Genomic DNA, 20,938 nt, shown 5'->3' on the forward strand with positions numbered 1-20,938 from the left:
TACTATTGCATAGACATTTCTCTCACCTGCTTTTAATGCTTAGCTTATTTTTATTCTGATGTTTATAACACATATTCTTTCATATAATACATTTCTATTTTATAGAGACTCATGCAGGCGTACTTTTAGTACATTGAACCTTGTGATAGTATTGTGGATGTTTTTTTAATGCTGCTGTCCAGGGTGCTAATTTCTTTCTTTGAACTTAGGGCTCCATGAATTGCATTTAGTGGTGCTCCCAAAAATACAGCAATTTGTGAGTGTTTAGCACACACGAGTATGTCAAGTAAATTGCTTAAAAGAAGTTTGACTAATTACTTATCCAATTGAAATGCAGTGCTACGTTCTTACTGGTTTGTATGCAAATTCTAAATAATGTTCTTTAAACATTGCTTGAATTTAAATGACATTTTACTTTTTAATCTTATTTGTTCATATTTTAAATTATATTACATTATATTATATTATATTATATTATATTATATTACAGTGTCTGATTTGCCTCTTCTGATTACATGAAATGGTTCAGTCTGCCCTAAAAAACGTTCCAATTTGTAATTGCAAGCTGTACAATGTGTTTGAGAGCATTTTGCATTTAAAGGACACACAAAAAAGAAAACAATGACAATAGAAACATATATAGAATAGAATAGAAAGTGTCACCTAATTCTTCATGAGCAAAGGTGAATTATAGGTGAATAATTAAATAACTAAGGAGGAAAGAACCTCTCTGAAACAGATAAATCTATTGGCACCATGCCAGGCATTGAGCTGTAGAGCAGTGGCACTTTGTAAATTACCTTATTTTAGGTCTTAAACAAAGGTTTGGCCATTTATGGTTAGATTACATATTTTATTGAGTTCCTGAATTCCTAAATGTGAATAAGTGAATACATGGGGCCCAAAATCCTTGGCAGCCACTGACTTAAAGAAGAGTGAGAACGTCTTATTTTTACTTACCTGTTTGTCCCTCAGTTTGACATACATACATACATACATACATAAATAAATAAAGAAAGAAACTCATTTATAGCAGAACTTGTTCATTTGTGCACATGGTGTCGCTCTACACCGTAATAAAGAAAAACAGAGTGATGTTCTAAGGGTTCCTCCTTTAGTGAGATCAGTAGAGAGGAGTAGGGACTCCTTTGTTCAGTAAAGCTCAGGACGATGAAAACGACAACAATGCTTCGTGACATACTGGATACATTAATTTTTATATGGAAATATTGAAGATTTGAGGGCTAGACTTGTGAGTCGACCTGACTAAGGCTTCCTCTGCAGCGATGTTCTCTCCTGGACAGACAGAAAAGCTGTGGACTCGATGCGTCGCTCTGCTTTGTTTACTGCAGTTGTGCGCTGCACAGATATTGTATTCCGTATCGGAAGAGATCAGTAAAGGGACATTGGTGGGAAATATCGCAAAGGATTTAAACCTTAAAGCGCACGAACTTGAGTCCAGAGGACTGCGGATTGTATCGGGGCACAGTAAGAGATATTTTGATGCGAACTTGAAAACGGGAGTGCTCGTTGTCAATGAACGGATAGACAGAGAGGAGCTGTGTGATAATGCAGACAAATGCTCTATAAATATAGAAGCTATTCTTAGCAACCCTATGCAGCTTCACAGAATAGAAGTAAATATATTAGACATAAATGACAATGAACCATTTTTTCACGAAATGTCACATATACTTAATATTACAGAGTTAGCACATACTGGAGAAAGGTTTCCGTTACCATTAGCAAACGATGCAGATTCAGGCAGCAATTCTGTTAAGAGCTACAAACTGAGCACAAATGGACACTTTTCTCTTGATGTACAAAGCGGAGTAGAGCAGAGTGTATCCGCTGAATTGGTGTTACAGAAAGCTTTAGACCGTGAAAAGCAACCTATAATCCAATTAACACTGACCGCAATGGACGGAGGAAAACCTTCAAGATCAGGTATATTACAGATAGTGATCAATGTGGAAGATGTAAATGATAACACTCCTGCGTTTAGTAAACCTCTTTATAAAGTTCACGTGGCTGAAAATAGTCTAGTCGGTTCAAGCATTATTAAACTGGAAGCTACAGATTTAGACGAGGGCGTGAATGGAGAACTAGTGTATTCTTTAACAGCGGCAGGGAGTTCAAAAATATCGGATCAGTTTACTATAGACTCAATAACAGGAGGAATTGCTATAAAGCGAAAATTGGATCATGAAGAAAATAAAGCATACGAAATTCGAGCGCAGGCTAGAGATAAAGGAACTCCATCGCGTGTAACACACTGTAAAGTGCTCGTTGAAGTTTTAGACGTTAATGACAACGCACCGAAGATCACGGTATCCTCTTTGGTAAGTCATGTTAAAGAGGATTCCCTTTTAGGGACAGTAGTAGCGTTAGTTGCAGTTACAGATGAGGACAGTGGAAAAAATGGAGAGACCAATGCATATGTTTTAGGATCTGTTCCGTTTACGTTGAAACGGTCCTACAAAAATTATTATTCCATAGTAATTGATGGACCTTTAGATAGAGAATGTACATCGCAATATAAAATCTGTATCATAGCAACTGACGAAGGGACTCCATCTCTTTCCGGTAGTGCCGTAATTACTGTGAATGTTTCTGATGCCAATGATAACGCGCCGCGCTTTCCAGAGCCCTTCATTAATGTTTATGTGAAAGAGAACATTCAGATTGGAGCTGTTATTCATACAGTATCTGCCTTTGATCCTGATGTGGATGATAATGCCAGAATAACTTATTCATTATCGGAAAGCTCTGAAAGCGCACCAGTGTCATCACTGGTGAACGTAAACTCGGACAGTGGATATATTTACAGTTTAAAGTCTTTTAACTATGAGGAAATGAAAATGTTTCAATTTAAAGTTTTGGCCACAGACTCTGGTGTTCCTCCACTCAGCAGTAACGTGAATGTAAACGTTTTTGTCCTAGATGAGAATGACAACCGCCCCACAGTCCGCGCGCCGTATTCTGAGCATGGCTCTGTCAACACCGAGAACATTCCATATTCCGCTGAAGCGGGATACTTCGTGGCCAAGATTAGGGCTGTAGACGCTGATTCTGGTTACAACGCCCTGCTTTCTTATTACATCTCTGAACCCAAAGGGAACAACCTGTTTCGAATCGGAAGCAGCAGCGGGGAGATCAGAACTAAACGGAGAATGAGTGACAATGACCTAAAAACTCATCCGATCGTCATTTTGGTATCTGATAATGGAGAGCCCTCACTGTCAGCTACTGTATCTATTGATGTGGTGGTCGTTGAGGGCACAGGTGACATTCAGACTAAGTTCAAACATGTTCCGACAAATGAGGAAAACTTCTCGCATTTAAATCTGTATCTGCTGATCGCCGTCGTGTCTGTTTCAGTGATCTTTTTACTGAGCCTCATCAGTTTAATAGCAGCAAAATGTTGCTGGACAGAAAGCAGTTTCAGCAGGTACAGCGCCCCAGTAATCACCACACACCCTGATGGGAGCTGGTCTTACTCCAAATCTACTCAGCAGTACGACGTGTGTTTTAGCACTGACACACTGAAGAGTGACGTTGTGGTTTTTCCTGCGCCATTTCCGCCTGCAGATACAGAACTGATTAGTATTAATGGAGGAGACACTTTCACCAGAACACAAACACTCCCTAAGGTAAGATTTCCACCGTGTATGTTGCGTTTCAACGTGTAGTGTATTTTTGTAATTCATTTAAAGAAAAAAGCACTTGCAAATTGTTTGTCTTTGCGGCGCTGGTAATTTGTTTTGCTCACAATCGCTATCCGTGGTGCTGATTTTATATTTTCCATTTCTGAAGCTCATTCATAATAATTCAATTATTATTGTTATTATTATTATTACATTTTCACATTTATTAAACGATGTGTTATTTACATCCATTCATTCTGCTTTTTTTGGACTGTCTCTACTGTCCAATGAAGGCTTCCCACTAGATTTTGGAGCATTAAATGTCCACGTTAGCGAGGTCAGGGTGTTCGATGACCGCTACCCCACCTCATCCCCAACTCGTCCCAAAAGTATGGATCGAGCACCATCATTCCAGAGAACACAGATCCACTGCTCCACAGCTCAATGCTGGGTGGCTTTAAACCCATCAAGCTCACACCTGGCATTAGGCATGGTGCCAAAAGTTCATGTTTATCTGCTCCAGAGTCCTATTCTATTGGCAGTACTCCTCTACGGGGCATAGACAAGCTGTGTGTGTGTGTGTGCATTTGTTAATCTGTGTAAGCAATCGGTGCAACTCAAAGTAGCTGAATGCGTTAATTAGAATCAGTGTTCAAACATTTTGGAAGTCATATTTGTGTACCTTATTCCGTCGAGAAATTGTTCCTTTTGGTTTTGCTAAATGTAGCTAAAGCTATTAGAGATTTTTATTTAAATCTGAACTCTATTTCCTAAAATGAAGCATGATCACTCCACATACTGTGGACGTTTCGTAGTCGAAAAAAATCCACATGGTGTCACTAGCTGCTTGTACATCGCTTTTTCTGCCTGACTAGACGCCTCCTTGTCTGGGGGCAGGGCCTGCACAAGGCTTTGTTTGGGAGACGCAACAACAGCGAATACCTTTTCCTTAGTGTGTCCACTGGATTGACGTACACAGCGATGAGAGTGGATTTTACTGTTGACTGGAGGATGTTTTTGTAGTGGAATATGGATCAAATATTCGAGAGATGTCTATCGTGGATCATTTTCGCTTCGCTTTGTTGTGTTTTTAGCATTGTGAATGGACAGATTGTATACTTCATATCGGAGGAGAGTAACCCAGGGATACAGATGGGTAATTTAGCCAAAGATTTGAACCTCAATGTTCAAGACTTGGAGCATCGTGGGTTTCAAATTGTTTCAGGGACGACTTCAAGGTATTTCGATGTTAATATGAAAACCGGAGTTCTGCTTCTTAAAGAGAAGGTGGATAGAGAGGAGATATGCGGACGAACCTCGAAGTGCTCGTTGGAGCTGGAGGCCATTGTTAAATCGCCATTAAGCGTGCACAGATTTGAAGTAAATGTCTTAGATGTCAATGACAATGCACCTAAATTCCACACGTCCTTGTTATCACTAAATGTGTCAGAGGCTGCTGTAGCCGGGGAAAGATTCGTGTTACCGAGTGCTTATGATGCAGATGTGGGAAGTAACTCGGTTAAGAGCTACAAGCTGAGCCCGAATGAACACTTCTCTCTAGATGTACAGAGCGGCGGAGAGCACAGTGTATTTGCCGAGTTAGTACTACAAAAAGCTTTAGACCGAGAGAAACAGTCTGCGGTTCAGCTCATACTGACCGCAGTGGACGGAGGGAAACCTCCGAGATCTGGGACAATTAAAATTGATGTCGATGTAATAGATGTAAACGATAATGTTCCCGTGTTTAGTAAACCACTGTATAAAACACGGATATCAGAAAACGCACCACCTGGAACCTCGGTAATAACTGTTCATGCAAAAGACGCTGACTTAGGATTCAACGGAGAAGTGGTGTATAGCTTTATAAATCATGATAATGAAAAAGAAATTGTGCCATTCGAGATTAACCAAGTGACCGGTGAAATAACAGTGAAGGGACACCTAGACCATGAGACAAACAGTGCTATTGAAATCCGAATACAAGCGAGAGACAAGGGGCAAACATCCCGTGCGGCATACACTAAAGTATTGATTGAAATAATAGATACTAACGACAATGTACCTGACATATCGGTAACTTCTTTAGAAAACAGTCTTAAAGAAGGGTCAGCTAAGGGAACGATGGTCGCGCTTATAACAGTGAAAGATGATGACACTGGCAAAAATGGGGTAGTAAAGTTGAAAATTCTCAATGTTGTTCCTTTTAGAATACAAAATGCATACAAAAATAAATATTCATTAGAAGTCGATGGGCCTCTGGACAGAGAAAGTATGTCTCAATATGACATTAATATCATAGCCAGTGACGAAGGTACCCCACCTCTCTCCAGTAGTACTGTAATCACTGTATACGTTTCTGACGTGAATGATAACCCGCCGCGCTTCCCAGATCCCATCATTAATATTTATCTGAAAGAGAACAGTCAGATTGGAGCTGTTATTCACACAGTGTCTGCTTTTGATCCTGATGTAGGTGATAATGCTAGAGTAATGTATTCATTATTAGAAATGTATAATCCAGTTTCATCACTAGTGAACATAAACTCGAACACTGGAGAAATTCACAGTATACAATCTTTTAACTATGAAGAAATCAAAACATTTCAGTTTAAAATACAGGCCACAGACTCTGGGGTCCCTCCACTCAGCAGTAACGTGACTGTGAACGTTTTTATCCTGGATGTGAACGACAACAGCCCCGGGATCCTCGCGCCCTTTTCTGAGCACGGCTCTCTTAACACTGAGAACATCCCCTATTCTGCTGAAGCGGGATACTTTGTGGCTAAGATCAGGGCTGTGGACGCCGATTCTGGTTACAATGCGCTGCTTTCTTATCACATCTCCGAACCCAAAGGGAACAACCTGTTCTGGCTCGGAAGCAGCAGCGGGGAGATCAGGACTAAGAGGAGAATGAGTGACAATGATCTGAAAACTCACCCGCTGGTCATTTTGGTGTCTGATAATGGAGAACCCTCGCTGTCTGCCACTGTGTCTATTGATGTTGTGGTGGTTGAGAGCACAGGTGACATTAAGACCCAGTTCAAACATGTTCCAATAAATGATAAGAACTTCTCAGATTTAAATATGTACCTGCTGTTTGCCATCGTGTCTGTTTCAGTGATTTTTTTACTGAGCCTCATCAGTTTAATAGCAGCAAAATGCTACAGGACAGATGGAAGTTTTAGCAGATACAGCGCCCCAGTGATCACCACACACCCTGATGGGAGCTGGTCTTACTCAAAGTCTACTCAGCAGTATGACGTGTGTTTTAGTTCTGACACGCTGAAGAGTGACGTAGTAGTTTTCCCTGCGTCATTTCCACCTGCAGATGCAGAACTGATCAGTATTAATGAAGGAGACGCTTTTACCAGAACACAAACTCTCCCCAATGAAGAGAAGGTAAGATATGATAATTTATAGGACACTCAATGTTTACTGGCTGCAACAACATAAGCCTATAGTACTTTATCTCAACATGCTTCAAACAAAAAACGTTTTGTCACTGGTCTCTGTCCAAGGTGCTGAGACTTACTTGTCATCTCGTGTTTGTTGCCCTGGGCAAGGCTTTCAGTTATTTCTGGTATTAACCTGAATTTATTTCTGGTGTTTCATTGCTTTTTTTTTTAGTTTGTCATCCAGTAATAGGTTGTGTGCAGCATCCTGTTGTTAATAATTAGGATAAGTGTTCAATTTTTAGTTAACATGTGATAATAGTGTAAGCAGTCTGTTATATATTTTTTAACAGATTAATTATTGAAATCTTTGGTAAATATTTTATTTCTGCACTGTAAATAAACGTGTATGCTTATTAGTGGTGCAAAATGTAACATTTGTTGGATGTGCTCACTTTAGCAGTGCCACACATTTACCCAACCAATACCCATTGCCCATTTAGCTAAATGAATGTGGTCTTTTAGTTTTTTGCAGTATAAATGTTTGTAATGTTATTGTTTGAGATTGTATAATATGTCATTCGTCTACTATTTGAAGGTTCGTTGTATCAAAACATCAGTGGTTGTTTTTTGTATTGGTAGAAATACTCTAATTAACATTAATTAATTAATAATTAATTCTGACGCATTCCGTTTTCTTGTATTAAGAAAAATGTAATATCTTGTTTCATGACGTATTCATGACATAGTGTGGCCATAATGAAAAGTTTCAATCAGATGTATAATAATTGCCTTCTATCTGTCGCATGCACAATATAATTCATATCTCTGTAAAATTTTATACATATGTGAGCTTCCCATAATTTGACGTTTCTGCTTTTAAGTCTGTCAATTTCTATCCACACGATGTCAGTAGCAGCTTGTGCAGTGAAACTGGTTAGAAACAGACTCCGCCTTTTTCTGACGGCTGAACTCGGAAGGGTCTTTGTTCATAAGACGGTTCAGTGCTGGGTGTTTCTTAGCAGTGGACAATGGAGTATTGCCATGTCGTCATTTAAGTTGGAACATACGTTTTATGGTCTTGGAATATAATATTTTGGTGGTGGGTAACATGGGTGCGGTGTTTAAGAAAGGATGTCGGTTGTGGATGTTTGTATTCGTGATTGGTCACTTTTGGAGTTTATCAAATGGACAGATCATGTACACCGTATCAGAGGAAGTAAACACGGGTACTGCGATTGGTAACCTCGCAAAGGATTTAAATTTGAACGTCCAGGACCTTGTACATCGTGGATTTCAAATAGTCTCTGGACCAAATAAGAGGTATTTCGATTTAAATACAAAAACAGGAGTGCTGCACGTTCTGGAGAGAATAGACAGAGACGAGTTATGCGGCAGAATCTTAAAATGTTCTCTCCCATTGGAGGCCATTGTTAATACACCACTGAATATTTACCGCTTCGAAGTGAACGTATTGGACGTCAACGACAATTCGCCTTCTTTTCGCATGCCTTATTTTAATTTGAATATTTCGGAATGGGCTTTACCGGGTGAAAGATTCACACTGCCACGTGCCCACGACGATGATGTTGGCTCTAACTCGATTAAAAACTATAAGCTATGCCAGAATGAGCATTTTTCTTTGGACGTACAAAGCGGAAGACAGCAGAGTGTATCTGCTGAGTTAGTGCTGCGGAAAGCTTTAGATCGAGAGAAACAACCTGCTATTCAGCTAACACTGACCGCTGTTGACGGAGGAAAACCTACGAGATCTGGTACAGTAAAAATAATCGTAAATGTAATAGATGTGAACGACAATATTCCTGTTTTTAGTAAACAGATTTATAAAGCCCGTATTACCGAAAATTCTCCCATAGGAACATCCGTAATTACAGTACAAGCTAATGACGCTGATGAGGGATTAAATTCTGAAATTGAATATTCTTTTATTACTTACGACAGCGAAATTGTTGATGAGTTTAGTATAAACCCTGTTACCGGTGAAATTTATGTGAAAAGTCAAGTTGATTACGAAAAAATGAATGCTGCAGAAATCCGAGTTCAGGCGAAAGACAAAGGGACAAATCCTAGAGCTGCACACTGTAAGGTTCTTGTGGAAATTATTGATATTAACGATAACCCACCGGAAATATCTGTTACATCTTTAGTTAATTTTGTGAAAGAGGATGCTGCCCTTGACACACTAGTAGCGATGGTAACCGTGGTGGACAAAGATGCTGCAAAAAATGGAGAAGTTAAACTTACAATGATGAATTCTTTGCCTTTTAGGGTTCAAAATACATTTAATAATTATTATACATTAGTTGTGAATGGTCCGTTAGACAGAGAGATTGCATCTCAGTATAATGTTATTCTTATTGGCATAGATGAAGGAGCCCAACCTCTCTCCAGTAGTACTGTCATTACTGTACACGTATCTGACATAAACGATAACGCGCCACGCTTTCCAGAGCCCTTCATTAATGTTTATGTAAAAGAGAATAGTCCGATTAGAGCTGTTATTTATTCAGTATGTGCATTTGATCCTGATGTAGGTGATAATGCCAGAATAACGTATTCATTATTAGAAAGCTCAAAAAGTGCGTCAGTAGTATCACTAGTGAACATAAACACTGACAGCGGAGATATTCACAGTTTACAGTCTTTTAACTTTGAGGAATTTAAAACGTTTCAGTTTCAAGTACAGGCCACAGACTCCGGTGTTCCTCCACTCAGCAGTAATGTCAGTGTGAACATTTTCATCATGGATGAGAACGACAACGGACCCGAGATCCTCGCACCATATTCGGAGCATGGCTCTGTCAACACCGAGAACATCCCCTTTTCTGCAGAAGCGGGACACTTTGTGGCCAAGATCAGGGCTGTAGACGCCGATTCTGGTTACAACGCGCTGCTTTCTTATCACATATCTGAACCCAAAGGAAATAACTTGTTCCGAATCGGAAGCAGCAGCGGGGAGATTAGGACTAAGAGGAGAATGAGTGACAATGACTTGAAAACACACCCGCTGGTCATTTTGGTGTCTGACAACGGAGAACCCTCGCTGTCAGCTACTGTGTCTATTGATGTTGTGGTGATTGAGAGCACAAGTGAAATTCAGACTCAGTTCAAGCATGCTCCGATAAATAAGGAGAACTTCTCAGATTTAAATCTGTATCTGCTGATCGCCATCGTGTCTGTTTCAGTGATGTTTCTACTGAGCCTCATCAGTTTTATAGTGGTAAAATGCTACAGAACAGAGGACACTTTCAGCAGATACAGCGCCCCAGTGATCACCACACACCCTGATGGGAGCTGGTCTTACTCCAAATCTACTCAGCAGTACGACGTGTGTTTTAGCTCCGACACACTGAAGAGTGACGTAATAGTTTTCCCTGTATCATTTCCACCTGCAGATGCAGAACTGATTAGTATTAATGGAGGAGACACTTTTACTAAAACACAGACACTACCTAATAAAGAGAAGGTAAGAAATTAGAGAACTACACTTTAAGGGCAGAAATTGACATTATTTTAGAATTGGATTACATTCTTGGCCATTATATAAATATTAACACTTTTTTTGTATTGGCCTGGAGCCTCTTTAGAAACATATTCGTAGTCTATTTTTCTCATTTAATCTGTTCTCTGTTTATGTATTCAGTGGTATAGTGCTACTCACTCCAACTGCAGAAAAATCAGTGGCAAACAAAGCTCATAAAACTGTTTTTTTTTTATTTTAGCTTGAATGAATATTCTTAAGATCACAGATCCCTGACTGTTGCACATGTTGTATTAATAACCCTTAATTAACCCTTATTTTTTGTTGTTTTCTCATTTCCAAACTCTCATCATTTATTTTGTGCTAAATCATATATATTTCTCTATTTTTACACATTTTTTGTGCTGAGGATAAAACTCTAATCTAACTATGTTACCTCTGTAGAAGAAAGAAAACGTTAATATAAGTTAATTTAGTATTGTTTTTCAAATTAATTTTCAATCATTTCTAGTCGTCCATTCACTGTCACAAAATTTACAAAATGTCAGTGACAGCAGGTGATGTAGACAAATAAACGAACAATCAGACAACATAATAGCAAATTTCTGTCAGCCATGATATTTCAGCAGACCTTCTGATTTGTGGACAAATACTGTTTTAAGCGAAGGTGGTTTGAATTGTTGCTTTGAGCTAAATATATGGATCTTTCCCTAACTGCGGCGGTAAATGGCTTTCTTCGTGGGACAAGGATTTCGTGGGTCGCGGATTTATTTTTGTTTTATTCTCCACTGTTGGAGGATGGCGGGGGTGGGGGGGGGGCTGTTGGGGGGCAGAACGTCTATTCATTATAAGAGGAAGAAAAGCCAGGCACCATAATCGAAAGTCTGGCAAAGGATTTAAACATCACTTTACAGGACATTGAGCGCAGAGGACATCAGATTGTTTCGACAGAACATAATAGGTAATTTCGATTTAAATTTGAAGACTGGTGTCCTTTCTGTTAAAGACAGGCTAGACAGAGAAGAGCTGTGTGCGCAGAGAAAGAAATTCATTTTAGAGATAGATGTTTTTGATAATCATCCACTGAGTGTTTACAGGTTTAAGGTTAACGTATTAGACATTATCGAGAATTCACCAACATTTCGGTTAGCAGTAACAGAGTTAAATGTTGTTGAATCTGTTTTTTCAGGAGAGAGGTTTCCATTACCGAGTGCTTTTGATGCAGATGTGGGCAGTAACTCGGTAAAGGGCTACAAGCTGAGCCCGAATAAACACTTCTCTCTAGATGTCTCGATCTCTCGACGTTATTGATGTTAATGACAATACTCCAAAAATATCTGTTACGTCTTTAGTCAACAAGGTTAAGGAATATGCTCAGATTGATACACTGTTGGAGTTGTTACAGTTATAGATAATGATTCTGGGTAAAATGGACAAGTCAACGTCGAAATTATTGGATATGTTCCGTTTAAGATACAAAATTATTACACTTTATTTGTAAATGAACCCCTAGATAGAGATAGCACGTCTCAGTACAATGTCACCATTTTAGCCACAGATTAAGGAACCGCACCTCTCTCCAGCAGTACTGTAATTACTGTATAGCTATCTGACGTAAATGATAACGCGCCACGCTTTCCAGAGCCCATAATGAATGTTTATGTGAAAGAGAACGGCTCTAAATCCTCCACAGTAACATCACTGGTGAATATACACCCTGACAGCGGAGATATTCACAGTTTACAGTCAACTGTGAGGGAATTAAAACGTTTCAGTTTAAAGTACAGACCACAGACTCCGGTGTTCCTCCACTCGACCATAACATTAATGTAAACGTTTTTGTCCTTAATGAGAACGACAACAATCCCAGGGTCCTCACACCTTATTCTGAGCATGGCTCTGTTAACACCGATAACATTCCATATTCTGCTGAAGCGGGGTACTTTGTGGCCAAGATCAGGGCTGTAGACGTCGATTCTGGTTACAATGGTCTGCTTTCTTATCACATCTTTGAACCGAAAGGAAACAACCTATTCCGGATCGGAAGTAGCAGTGGGGAGATTAGGACTAAACGGAGAATGAGTGACAATGACTTGAAAACTCACCCGTTGGTCATTTTGGTGTCTGACAACGGAGAGTCCTCACTGTCAGTTACTATGTCTATTGATGTTGTGGTGGTTGAGGGCACAGGTGACATCCAGATTCAGTTTAAACATTATCTGAGAAAGGAGGAGACATTCTCAGATTTAAATCTATATCTGCTGATCGCCATCGTATCAGTTTCCGTGATCTTTTTACTGAGCTTCGTCAGTTTGACAGCAGTAAAATGCTACAGAACAGAGGGCAGTTTCAGCAGGTACAGCGCCCCAGGGATCACCACCCACCCTGATGGGAGCTGATCTTACTCCAAATCTACTCAGCAATACGACGTTTATTTTGCCTCCGACACACTGAAGAGTGAAGTAGTGGTGTTCCCTGCGCCATTTCCGGCTGCAGATGCAGAACTGATCAGTATGAATGGAGGAGACACTTTTACCAGAACACAAACTCTGCCTAGTTGTGAATGTGTAACACCTCTGGATGTATTTTTGTTGTTATGTATTGTCTTGTTTGTTTCTTTGCTAGTTATGATATTTTATTGTGACATTATTTGTTGCGATTAATTCTGGATGGCTACATTTCTGCACATCAGGGGAGATGTTCATAATCTCTCACTGAACTATTACAGCCTTCATTCCGCGTGTATCTGTCCATGGTCCTGAAACGTTGGAGCGTTTTCCTGTTGTGGGATTAATTTATTGACTCTTGTAAAAACTAATTTAAGTATATTTAATTATAACGATCGAGAGTCGAGTTCTACTTTATCGTGCTACACCTGTTAGTAGTTAAACTAAAAAGGCATTCTTTATTTTGCATGTTTCAATTATTACTAAGGTTTGTGTTTATTAATTGAAGGAGAGATATCATTAATGTTGTTTTTTTAACGTAACTTTTCTAGTTGTCCACATGATGTCATCAACTCTCTGTCAGTTATTGCATCGCTTTGCTCCTCCCTTTTTTACGACACAGCAATGTGTTTGCTGAGCAGAGGGCTTTGTTTGAAATTCGCCATTGTGCTTGGACGCAGTTTAAACGTGGCTCAGGCACATTTTTGAAGCTGCACGAATGGATTTCTATATTTTTACCCAACTGCGGCATTGAAATAAAATGGCAACGTCGACAGAGCGAAAATATAAAATCTGGATATGGTATTTCTTTTTGTTTCATTTATGGATAACTGGGGATGGTCAGACTGTGTTTTCCATCCCAGAGGAAGCAAATCCAGGGACTCCGGTAGGAAATTTAGCAAAAGAATTAAATCTGAATGTTCAGGACTTTGCGACTCGAGGATTCCAAATAGTTTCTGAGGATTATAAAAGGTATTTTGGTGTAAATTTAAAGACTGGTATTTTCTTTGTTAAAGAGAGAATTGACAGAGAAGACCTTTGTGAGCATAGCACAAAATGTTTAATAGCATTAGAAGGTGTCCTGAAATCACCGTTTAATATTTATCGTTTTGAAGTGAATGTATTAGATGTCAATGATAATTCTCCATCATTTCGACAATCAGAGACTAAGTTAAATATATCCGAGTCTGCGTTTCCAGGGGAGAGATTTGCATTACCGAGTGCGTACGATGCAGACGTAGGAAGTAACTCGGTAAAGAGCTACAAAGTGAGCCAAAATGAACATTTCTCTCTAGATGTTCAGAGCGGAGAAGAGAGTATATCTGCTGAGTTAGTGCTGCAGAAAGCTTTAGACAGAGAGAAACAGTCTGTTATCCAGCTGACACTGTCCGCAGCAGATGGGGGGAAACCTCCACGATCTAGTTCAATGACTATAGTCATAAATGTGCTGGATGTCAACGATAATATTCCAGTTTTTAGTAAATCGCTTTATAAAGCTCGAATTAATGAGAATGCGTCTCCCGGTACTCCCGTGATTACCGTGCATGCCAGTGATTCAGACGAGGGTGTAAATGGTGACATCGAGTATACATTTGTTAACCATGACAATGACAAAAATATAAATTCTTTTTCAATAAATCCAAAAAACGGCGAGATTGTTGTCAAAGGTGACATGGACTACGAAAGGAAAAACGCGATTGAACTTCGAGTGCAGGCGAAAGACAGAGGGCACAATCCAAGAGCCGCACTGTGTAAAGTTTTAGTAGAAATAATTGATATTAACGACAATATCCCTGAGATATCTATGACATCTTTAGTTAACCCGATTAAGGAAGATACGCCGGTTGACGCAATGGTTGCAATGATAACGGTGATCGATAGTGATGCTGGTAAAAACGGAGTAGTAAACCTGAACATTGTAGGATCTGTCCCATTTAGGATAAATAAATCCTATAAAAATTATTATTCAATGGTCGTAGATGGACATCTAGACAGGGAAAGTTTGTCCAAGTATGACATTACTATTAAAGCTACTGACGAAGGGACCCCGCCTCTCTCCAGCAGTACTGTAATTACTGTACACATATCTGACGTGAATGATAATGCGCCACGCTTTCCAGAGCCCTTTATTAATGTTTATGTGAAAGAGAACAGTCATATCGGAAATGTTGTTCATACAGTATCTGCTTTTGATCCTGATGTAGGTGATAATGCCAAAATAAGGTATTCATTATTAGAAAGCTCTAAAAGCGCGCCAGTATCATCACTGGTAAACATACACCCTGACAGCGGAGCTATCCACAGTTTAAAGTCTTTTAACTATGAGCGAATGAAAACGTTTCAGTTTAAAGTACAGGCCACAGACTCTGGTGTTCCTCCGCTCAGCAGTAACGTGAGTGTGAATGTTTTTATCCTGGATGAGAACGACAACAATCCGGGAATCCTCGCACCATATTCTGAACACAGTTCTTTTAACACGGAGAACATTCCCTATTCTGCAGAAGTCGGATACTTTGTGGCCAAGATCAGGGCTGTAGACTCCGATTCGGGTTACAACGCGCTGCTTTCTTATCACATCTCTGAACCGAAAGGAAACAACCTATTTCGAATCGGAAGCAGCAGTGGGGAGATCAGGACTAAGAGGAGAATGAGTGACAATGACCTGAAAACTCATCCGCTGATCATTTTGGTGTCTGACAACGGAGAGCCCTCGCTGTCAGCTACTGTATCTATTGATGTTGTGGTCGTTGAGACCACACGTGACATTCAGTTCAAACATGTTCCAGTAAAGGAGGAGAAATTCTCGGATTTAGACCTATATCTGCTGATCGCCATCGTATCTGTTTCAGTGATTTTTTTAATGAGCCTCATTAGTTTCATAGCAGTAAAATGCTACAGGACAGAGAGCAGTTTCAGCAGGTACAGCGCCCCAGTGATCACCACACACCCAGATGGCAGCTGGTCTTACTCCAAATCCATTCAGCAGTACGACGTGTGTTTTAACTCTGACACACTGAAGAGTGATGTCGTGGTTTTCCCTGGGCCATTCCCTTCTGCAGATGCAGAACTGATCAGCATTAATGGAAGAGACACTTTAACTAGAACACAAACTCTCCCTAGTAAGGAGAAGGTAAGGGTTTGCCTTTATACTCCATTAATATTCTTATTCTTATAATATTATTGTGTTAACACATTGTTAACACCACCATCACCACCAATACTACTACTACCAATAATAATAATAATAATAATAATAATAATAATAAACCAATTGTACTTTTAAATCGTGGCAAAAGCAACACATTGTTTCTGTGTCTCATCCAGGAAATCATGTGGTTTAATACAATTCAGCATGTTATTTTGAGAGGGTGACAAACATCGCAATTACAATAGTAAGTTAACTGTTAACGTCAATAAATGCCTCATTCATGTATGTACGACATATAGACCTTTTTACTAATTACTGTTTTTTTCCCTATGCATCCAAATGTCGAACTTGTGTTCGACTTTGAAGCCAAGAAACCTGTTGGTGTCACTGTTCTTGCGCCACAATGTGGTTTGTGTACTTACACGTTGGCTCCTCCTTTTCTTGAGCGGAAACACACTGATCATGAGCTTTGTTCTGTTCAGTTCTGCTAAGAATGTAGCAGATAGAGTAAAAATTTCACATGGACACAAAAGGCACCACTGTTGCTTTAATCACAATATCTGATAAAGATTCTGCAAAGAATGGAATTGCTCATGGTAAGCTAGTTGGTAAAGTTCCCTTTAAACTGTAGATTTCTTATAAGACCTATTATTCAGTTTTGGTGGATGGGCCTTTAGACAGAGAACGTGAAGCTCAGTACACTGTTACTATCATAGCGACAGACGAAGGGGATCCGCCTCTTTCTAGTGTTCGAGATTTTACTGTGCAAGTATCAGATGTTAATGACAATGCACCAGTCTTTCCAGATCCTGTGGTAAATCTGTATGTAAAAGAAAATGGCCCAAAAGGTCATATTATTCATACCTTGTCAGCAACAGACCCAGATTTAGGTGAAAATTCAGAAATTACTTATGAATTCTTAGATTCACCTTACAAAAAATATATAATTTCTGCTGTTAGCATAAATGCAGGTAACGGGGAAATACTTGCCTTACAGTCTTTTAACTATGAAGAAAGTTTGAGGTACAGGCCACAGACTCTGGTGTCCCTCCACTCAGCAGTTATGTGACTGTTAATTTTTTTATTCTGGATGAGAATGACAACAGTCCCGGGATCCTCACACCCTATTCTGAGCACAGCTCTGTTAACACTTGTCATGCTGGCTAGGCGAGACAAGGGAACACTCGCAGGGACAGAGCAATGCGGAGAAACCGTCTTTAATGGACGAACCAAACAGAACAAACACAAACAAAACGAGGCAGCAAAGTACAGGGTCCAATAAACAGAAACAGAAAACAAACAGGTGAAAACCGAAAGGGGATAAACCAGGAAAAAACCACCTGAGGCTGGAAAGCCGTCCGGGAGCAAAGCGAGAGGGGACAAAATAACAAACCGCGCTAGTCAGGCGCTGACGAACTTACTCGACTCAGGTGCTAGGGAACCGGACGCCAAATCCCCTTGGCGACCAACCGGTGTACCAGACAGCGAACCCCTGTACGCGAAACCGCTCCGATCGAGCATAGACTATTTGAACTTGTAGAACTTCCTAGAAGTCTCCAGACCATGAAGCCAACCTTACAGCTTGGCATCGCAAGAGTAATTCTCGGCGCCGATGCCTCTGCGTTTGCTCCCTTTGTACTCCAGCACTCAGGTGAAACAAATCAGATGTAAACACAAAAACATGGCGCCTTGCTGCGACCGCTGTCAACATAAAAGTCCTTAGAGTGCAAACCAACGGGAGGAACAGAAAGTACGTGAACATAGAAATTAACCTAACATTGACTGAAAAGTTCCCAGGAGCCTGTGGACCGCGGCCCGAAGCCGCCCCTGGGGGGGGCGCGGCGCCGCAGGGCTGACAACACTGAGAACATTCCCTATTCTGCTGAAGTGGGATACCTTGTGTCCAAGATCAGGGCTGTGGATGCTGATTCTGGTTACAATGTCCTGCTTTCTTATTACATCTCTGAACCCAAAGGAAACAACCTGTTCTGGATCAGAAATTGCAGCGGAGAGATCAGGACTAAGAGGAGAGTGAGTGACAATGACCTTAAGACTCATCCGCTGTTCATTTTGGTGTCTGATAATGGAGAGCCCTTACTGACAGCCACTGTGTCTATCGATGTTGTGGTTATTGAGAGTACAAATGACATCAAGACTCAGTTCAAACATATTCCAATAAAGGAGGAGAACTTCTCGGATTTAAATCTGTACCTGTTGTTTGCCATCGTGTCTGTCTGTTTCAATAATCTTTTTATTGAGCCTCATCAGTTTAATGGCACTAAAATGCTGCAGGACAGATGAACATTTTAGCAGATACAGCTCCCCATTGATCACCACCCACCCTGATGGGAGCTGGTCTTACTCCAAATCTACTCAGCAATACAACATTTGTTTTAACTCTGACACACTGAAGAGTGATGTAGTGGTGTTCCCTGCTCCATTTCCACCTGCCGATGCAGAACTTATCAGTATTAATGGAGGAGACACTTTTACCAGAACACAAACTCTCCCTAGTAAACAGAAGGTAAGATCTCTGAAAGTAGATCTGATCAAGTGTCTTTTTCATCTGGTATGAAGACTCAGCAATTAACTCCTCTCATGCTTAACTTATTTGCTGTCCATGGTTCTGAAAAGCACAGCTTTCTCTCTCCTATGAAAACACACTTTGTGCTATTGTTTAGATATGTGGTCCATGGTCAATGATGTATGTGTTAGAAGACATTTTCTGAAATAGATAGATAGATTAAAATAGATTTAAAAAATAGATTTTTTTTAATCAGTCATATCTTCACAGTATCAATATATATGGCAAAGCTTGAATCTTTTATCTAGCATATTTCTTTGTATCCACAAAGATGGCATGTGATGTTAAACTGACAGACTAAATTGGCTATATTGGTTGTATCTGTTTATCTGTGATCTTGTTTTATTCTTTTTCCTCCCTCTCTCTCTCTTTCTCTCTCTTCATCTATCTCTCTCTTTCCCTGTCTGTCCCTTCCCATCAGCTGTGCTAATGGGGGTGCGATGTACTTCTTTTTAGAAATGAGGCTAGCCAAAAAACTAACCTTGATACTGGCAAGAGAAACAAATAAAATCCCATGTTTATGAAGCATAACTCTCTCCCTCTCTCTCTTCCTCTTTCTTCTCTCTAATTAGCAGACATGTCCCCTGATGGAAACATAATCTGATTTCACACTGTAAATATGATTTAGCAGATTGCTGTTCAAACAAAAAATTTACTGTAGTACAACTTTGGTACAACAGTCAGATTTCCTTCCTGTGACAAATGATTCTGTTGTGCTGTTGACTCTGTATATACTAATAGGAAAAACATTCTCCTTAACTCCTCATTGATATAACTGTGAATACACTTTTTATCAGAATACACTTTTATAAGGCTTATTGCTTGTGTCTGGCATAGTGCAGGGCTCCTCCTATAGTCGTACGCTACGTATACTCTTTGCGTTTCTAAATGAAAAAAGTAGATGCAGAATTGTCTTTTTCATTCCCTCTATTTGTTGCTCCCTGAAGCTTTGTTGGTTTATTTATGGGGACATGACAGAACCATAGTAAGAGAAAGCAACAGCATAAATCTGGAAGAGAAATATGTGTGCTGCATATTAAGAAGCCCATCATTACAGTAATATCTTAATATTTGTTATTGTGAAATATCAATGTAAATAGATAAGCATGTTATCTGTGAGAAAGTGCAGAACGTTTTTAAATGAACATGTGAATCAAACATAACTGGTTTCCTAAAAAAAGTATTTTTAGTGTAATATAATCTAATTATAAGGTTGAATTTCAGTTAGAGCCATAAATAATGATAATATTTGAGAACCTTAATATGTAGGAGTAGATTTATAGATTTATAGATATAGATTTATTTTAGAATTATCCTTTTTTGCTGGCAGCTTGCTATGTTTATTGCTGCCTGAGGCTTGTTAGATCACACACTAATAGGCAGACCCATAAAGGGAGAAAATATAAATTCATGCATGTATGTGTGTTCTAAATATATTTTTTCAATTTGTACCCTGGTGGTTGCTGATGTAATGTGGGGGCATGTAGGAATGGTGATCATGCAGTTCTCATTGTGTTGTCCTACTCTCCACTATGCAGTTTCAGTATTGAGCTTTGGTGCTTTTGACACTGTTTAAATCACATGTTTTTGTAGGTCACTGTGTGTTTTGCTAAATCCTCTGTAAATGGGACAGCGGAGGGAATGTTTAGGAGGCCTTCGGGCTGAAGGGATTTCTACTGTAACATAATTGCTGGTTTTGTTATGTTTCGTTTTATGTACTTGGCAGACATACAGCTCCTTGCAGGGCAATGTGCAGGTTGGCTTTGTTTTATCATAGTCATCTGAGGCTTTGGCACCATAAGCTGCTGCCCCTCTGTGTCTGGGTGGGGAAGAGAGATGATGATGGGGGAGGGGTGAAACGCAAGGCAAGATGGATTAAAAGAGAGGGACTGAAAGAAAGGGAGAAAGGAGCAGAAAGGCAAGAAAGGAGAGTGCAGGGTGGATATAAAGAGGAGATAGAGGTAGTGTGAAGGTGGGGGAGGGGGTTTGTAATTTTCCATTCAGCTCTGCAGCAGAAGGAGTTCTCAGCCCGACATCATCACTGTCAATTAAATCAAGTCGCACCTTCCCTTTTAGAGGGCAGGTGTCACTTACTGTACACAATTATATGTCCAATATTTTTTTTTTAATTTACAATAGCTTACCATACAAGAACCACAGCCTGCCCTGTGAAAAAATGTAAAAATAAATACACACCAGGTTGCACAGGGTTTATAGG

The 20,938-nt window shown here is 39.8% G+C and overlaps 1 protein-coding gene across 5 annotated transcripts in view; it reads left to right on the forward strand.

The window, feature by feature from the left end:
* The window catches only part of LOC140545582 (protocadherin alpha-C2-like), a 133,931-nt gene that overhangs the window by 81,868 nt on the left and 31,125 nt on the right, over positions 1 to 20,938 (forward strand). Inside the window, exon 1 of one of the 5 annotated variants that reach the window (XM_072668443.1) lies at positions 1,142 to 3,653. The exons of 3 other annotated variants lie outside the window; for them this stretch is intronic. In XM_072668443.1, the coding sequence (XP_072524544.1) occupies positions 1,287 to 3,653 (2,367 nt within the window). In that variant the 5' untranslated portion in view covers positions 1,142 to 1,286. Of the gene's footprint in view, positions 1 to 1,141; positions 3,654 to 4,587; positions 7,047 to 20,938 lie in introns of those variants that run through there. One more of the 5 variants, XM_072668435.1, reaches the window with a different exon arrangement.

The sequence above is a fragment of the Salminus brasiliensis genome, chromosome 2 (genome assembly GCF_030463535.1).
Source record: "Salminus brasiliensis chromosome 2, fSalBra1.hap2, whole genome shotgun sequence".
In the NCBI taxonomy this organism is placed as follows: Eukaryota; Metazoa; Chordata; class Actinopteri; order Characiformes; family Bryconidae; genus Salminus; species Salminus brasiliensis.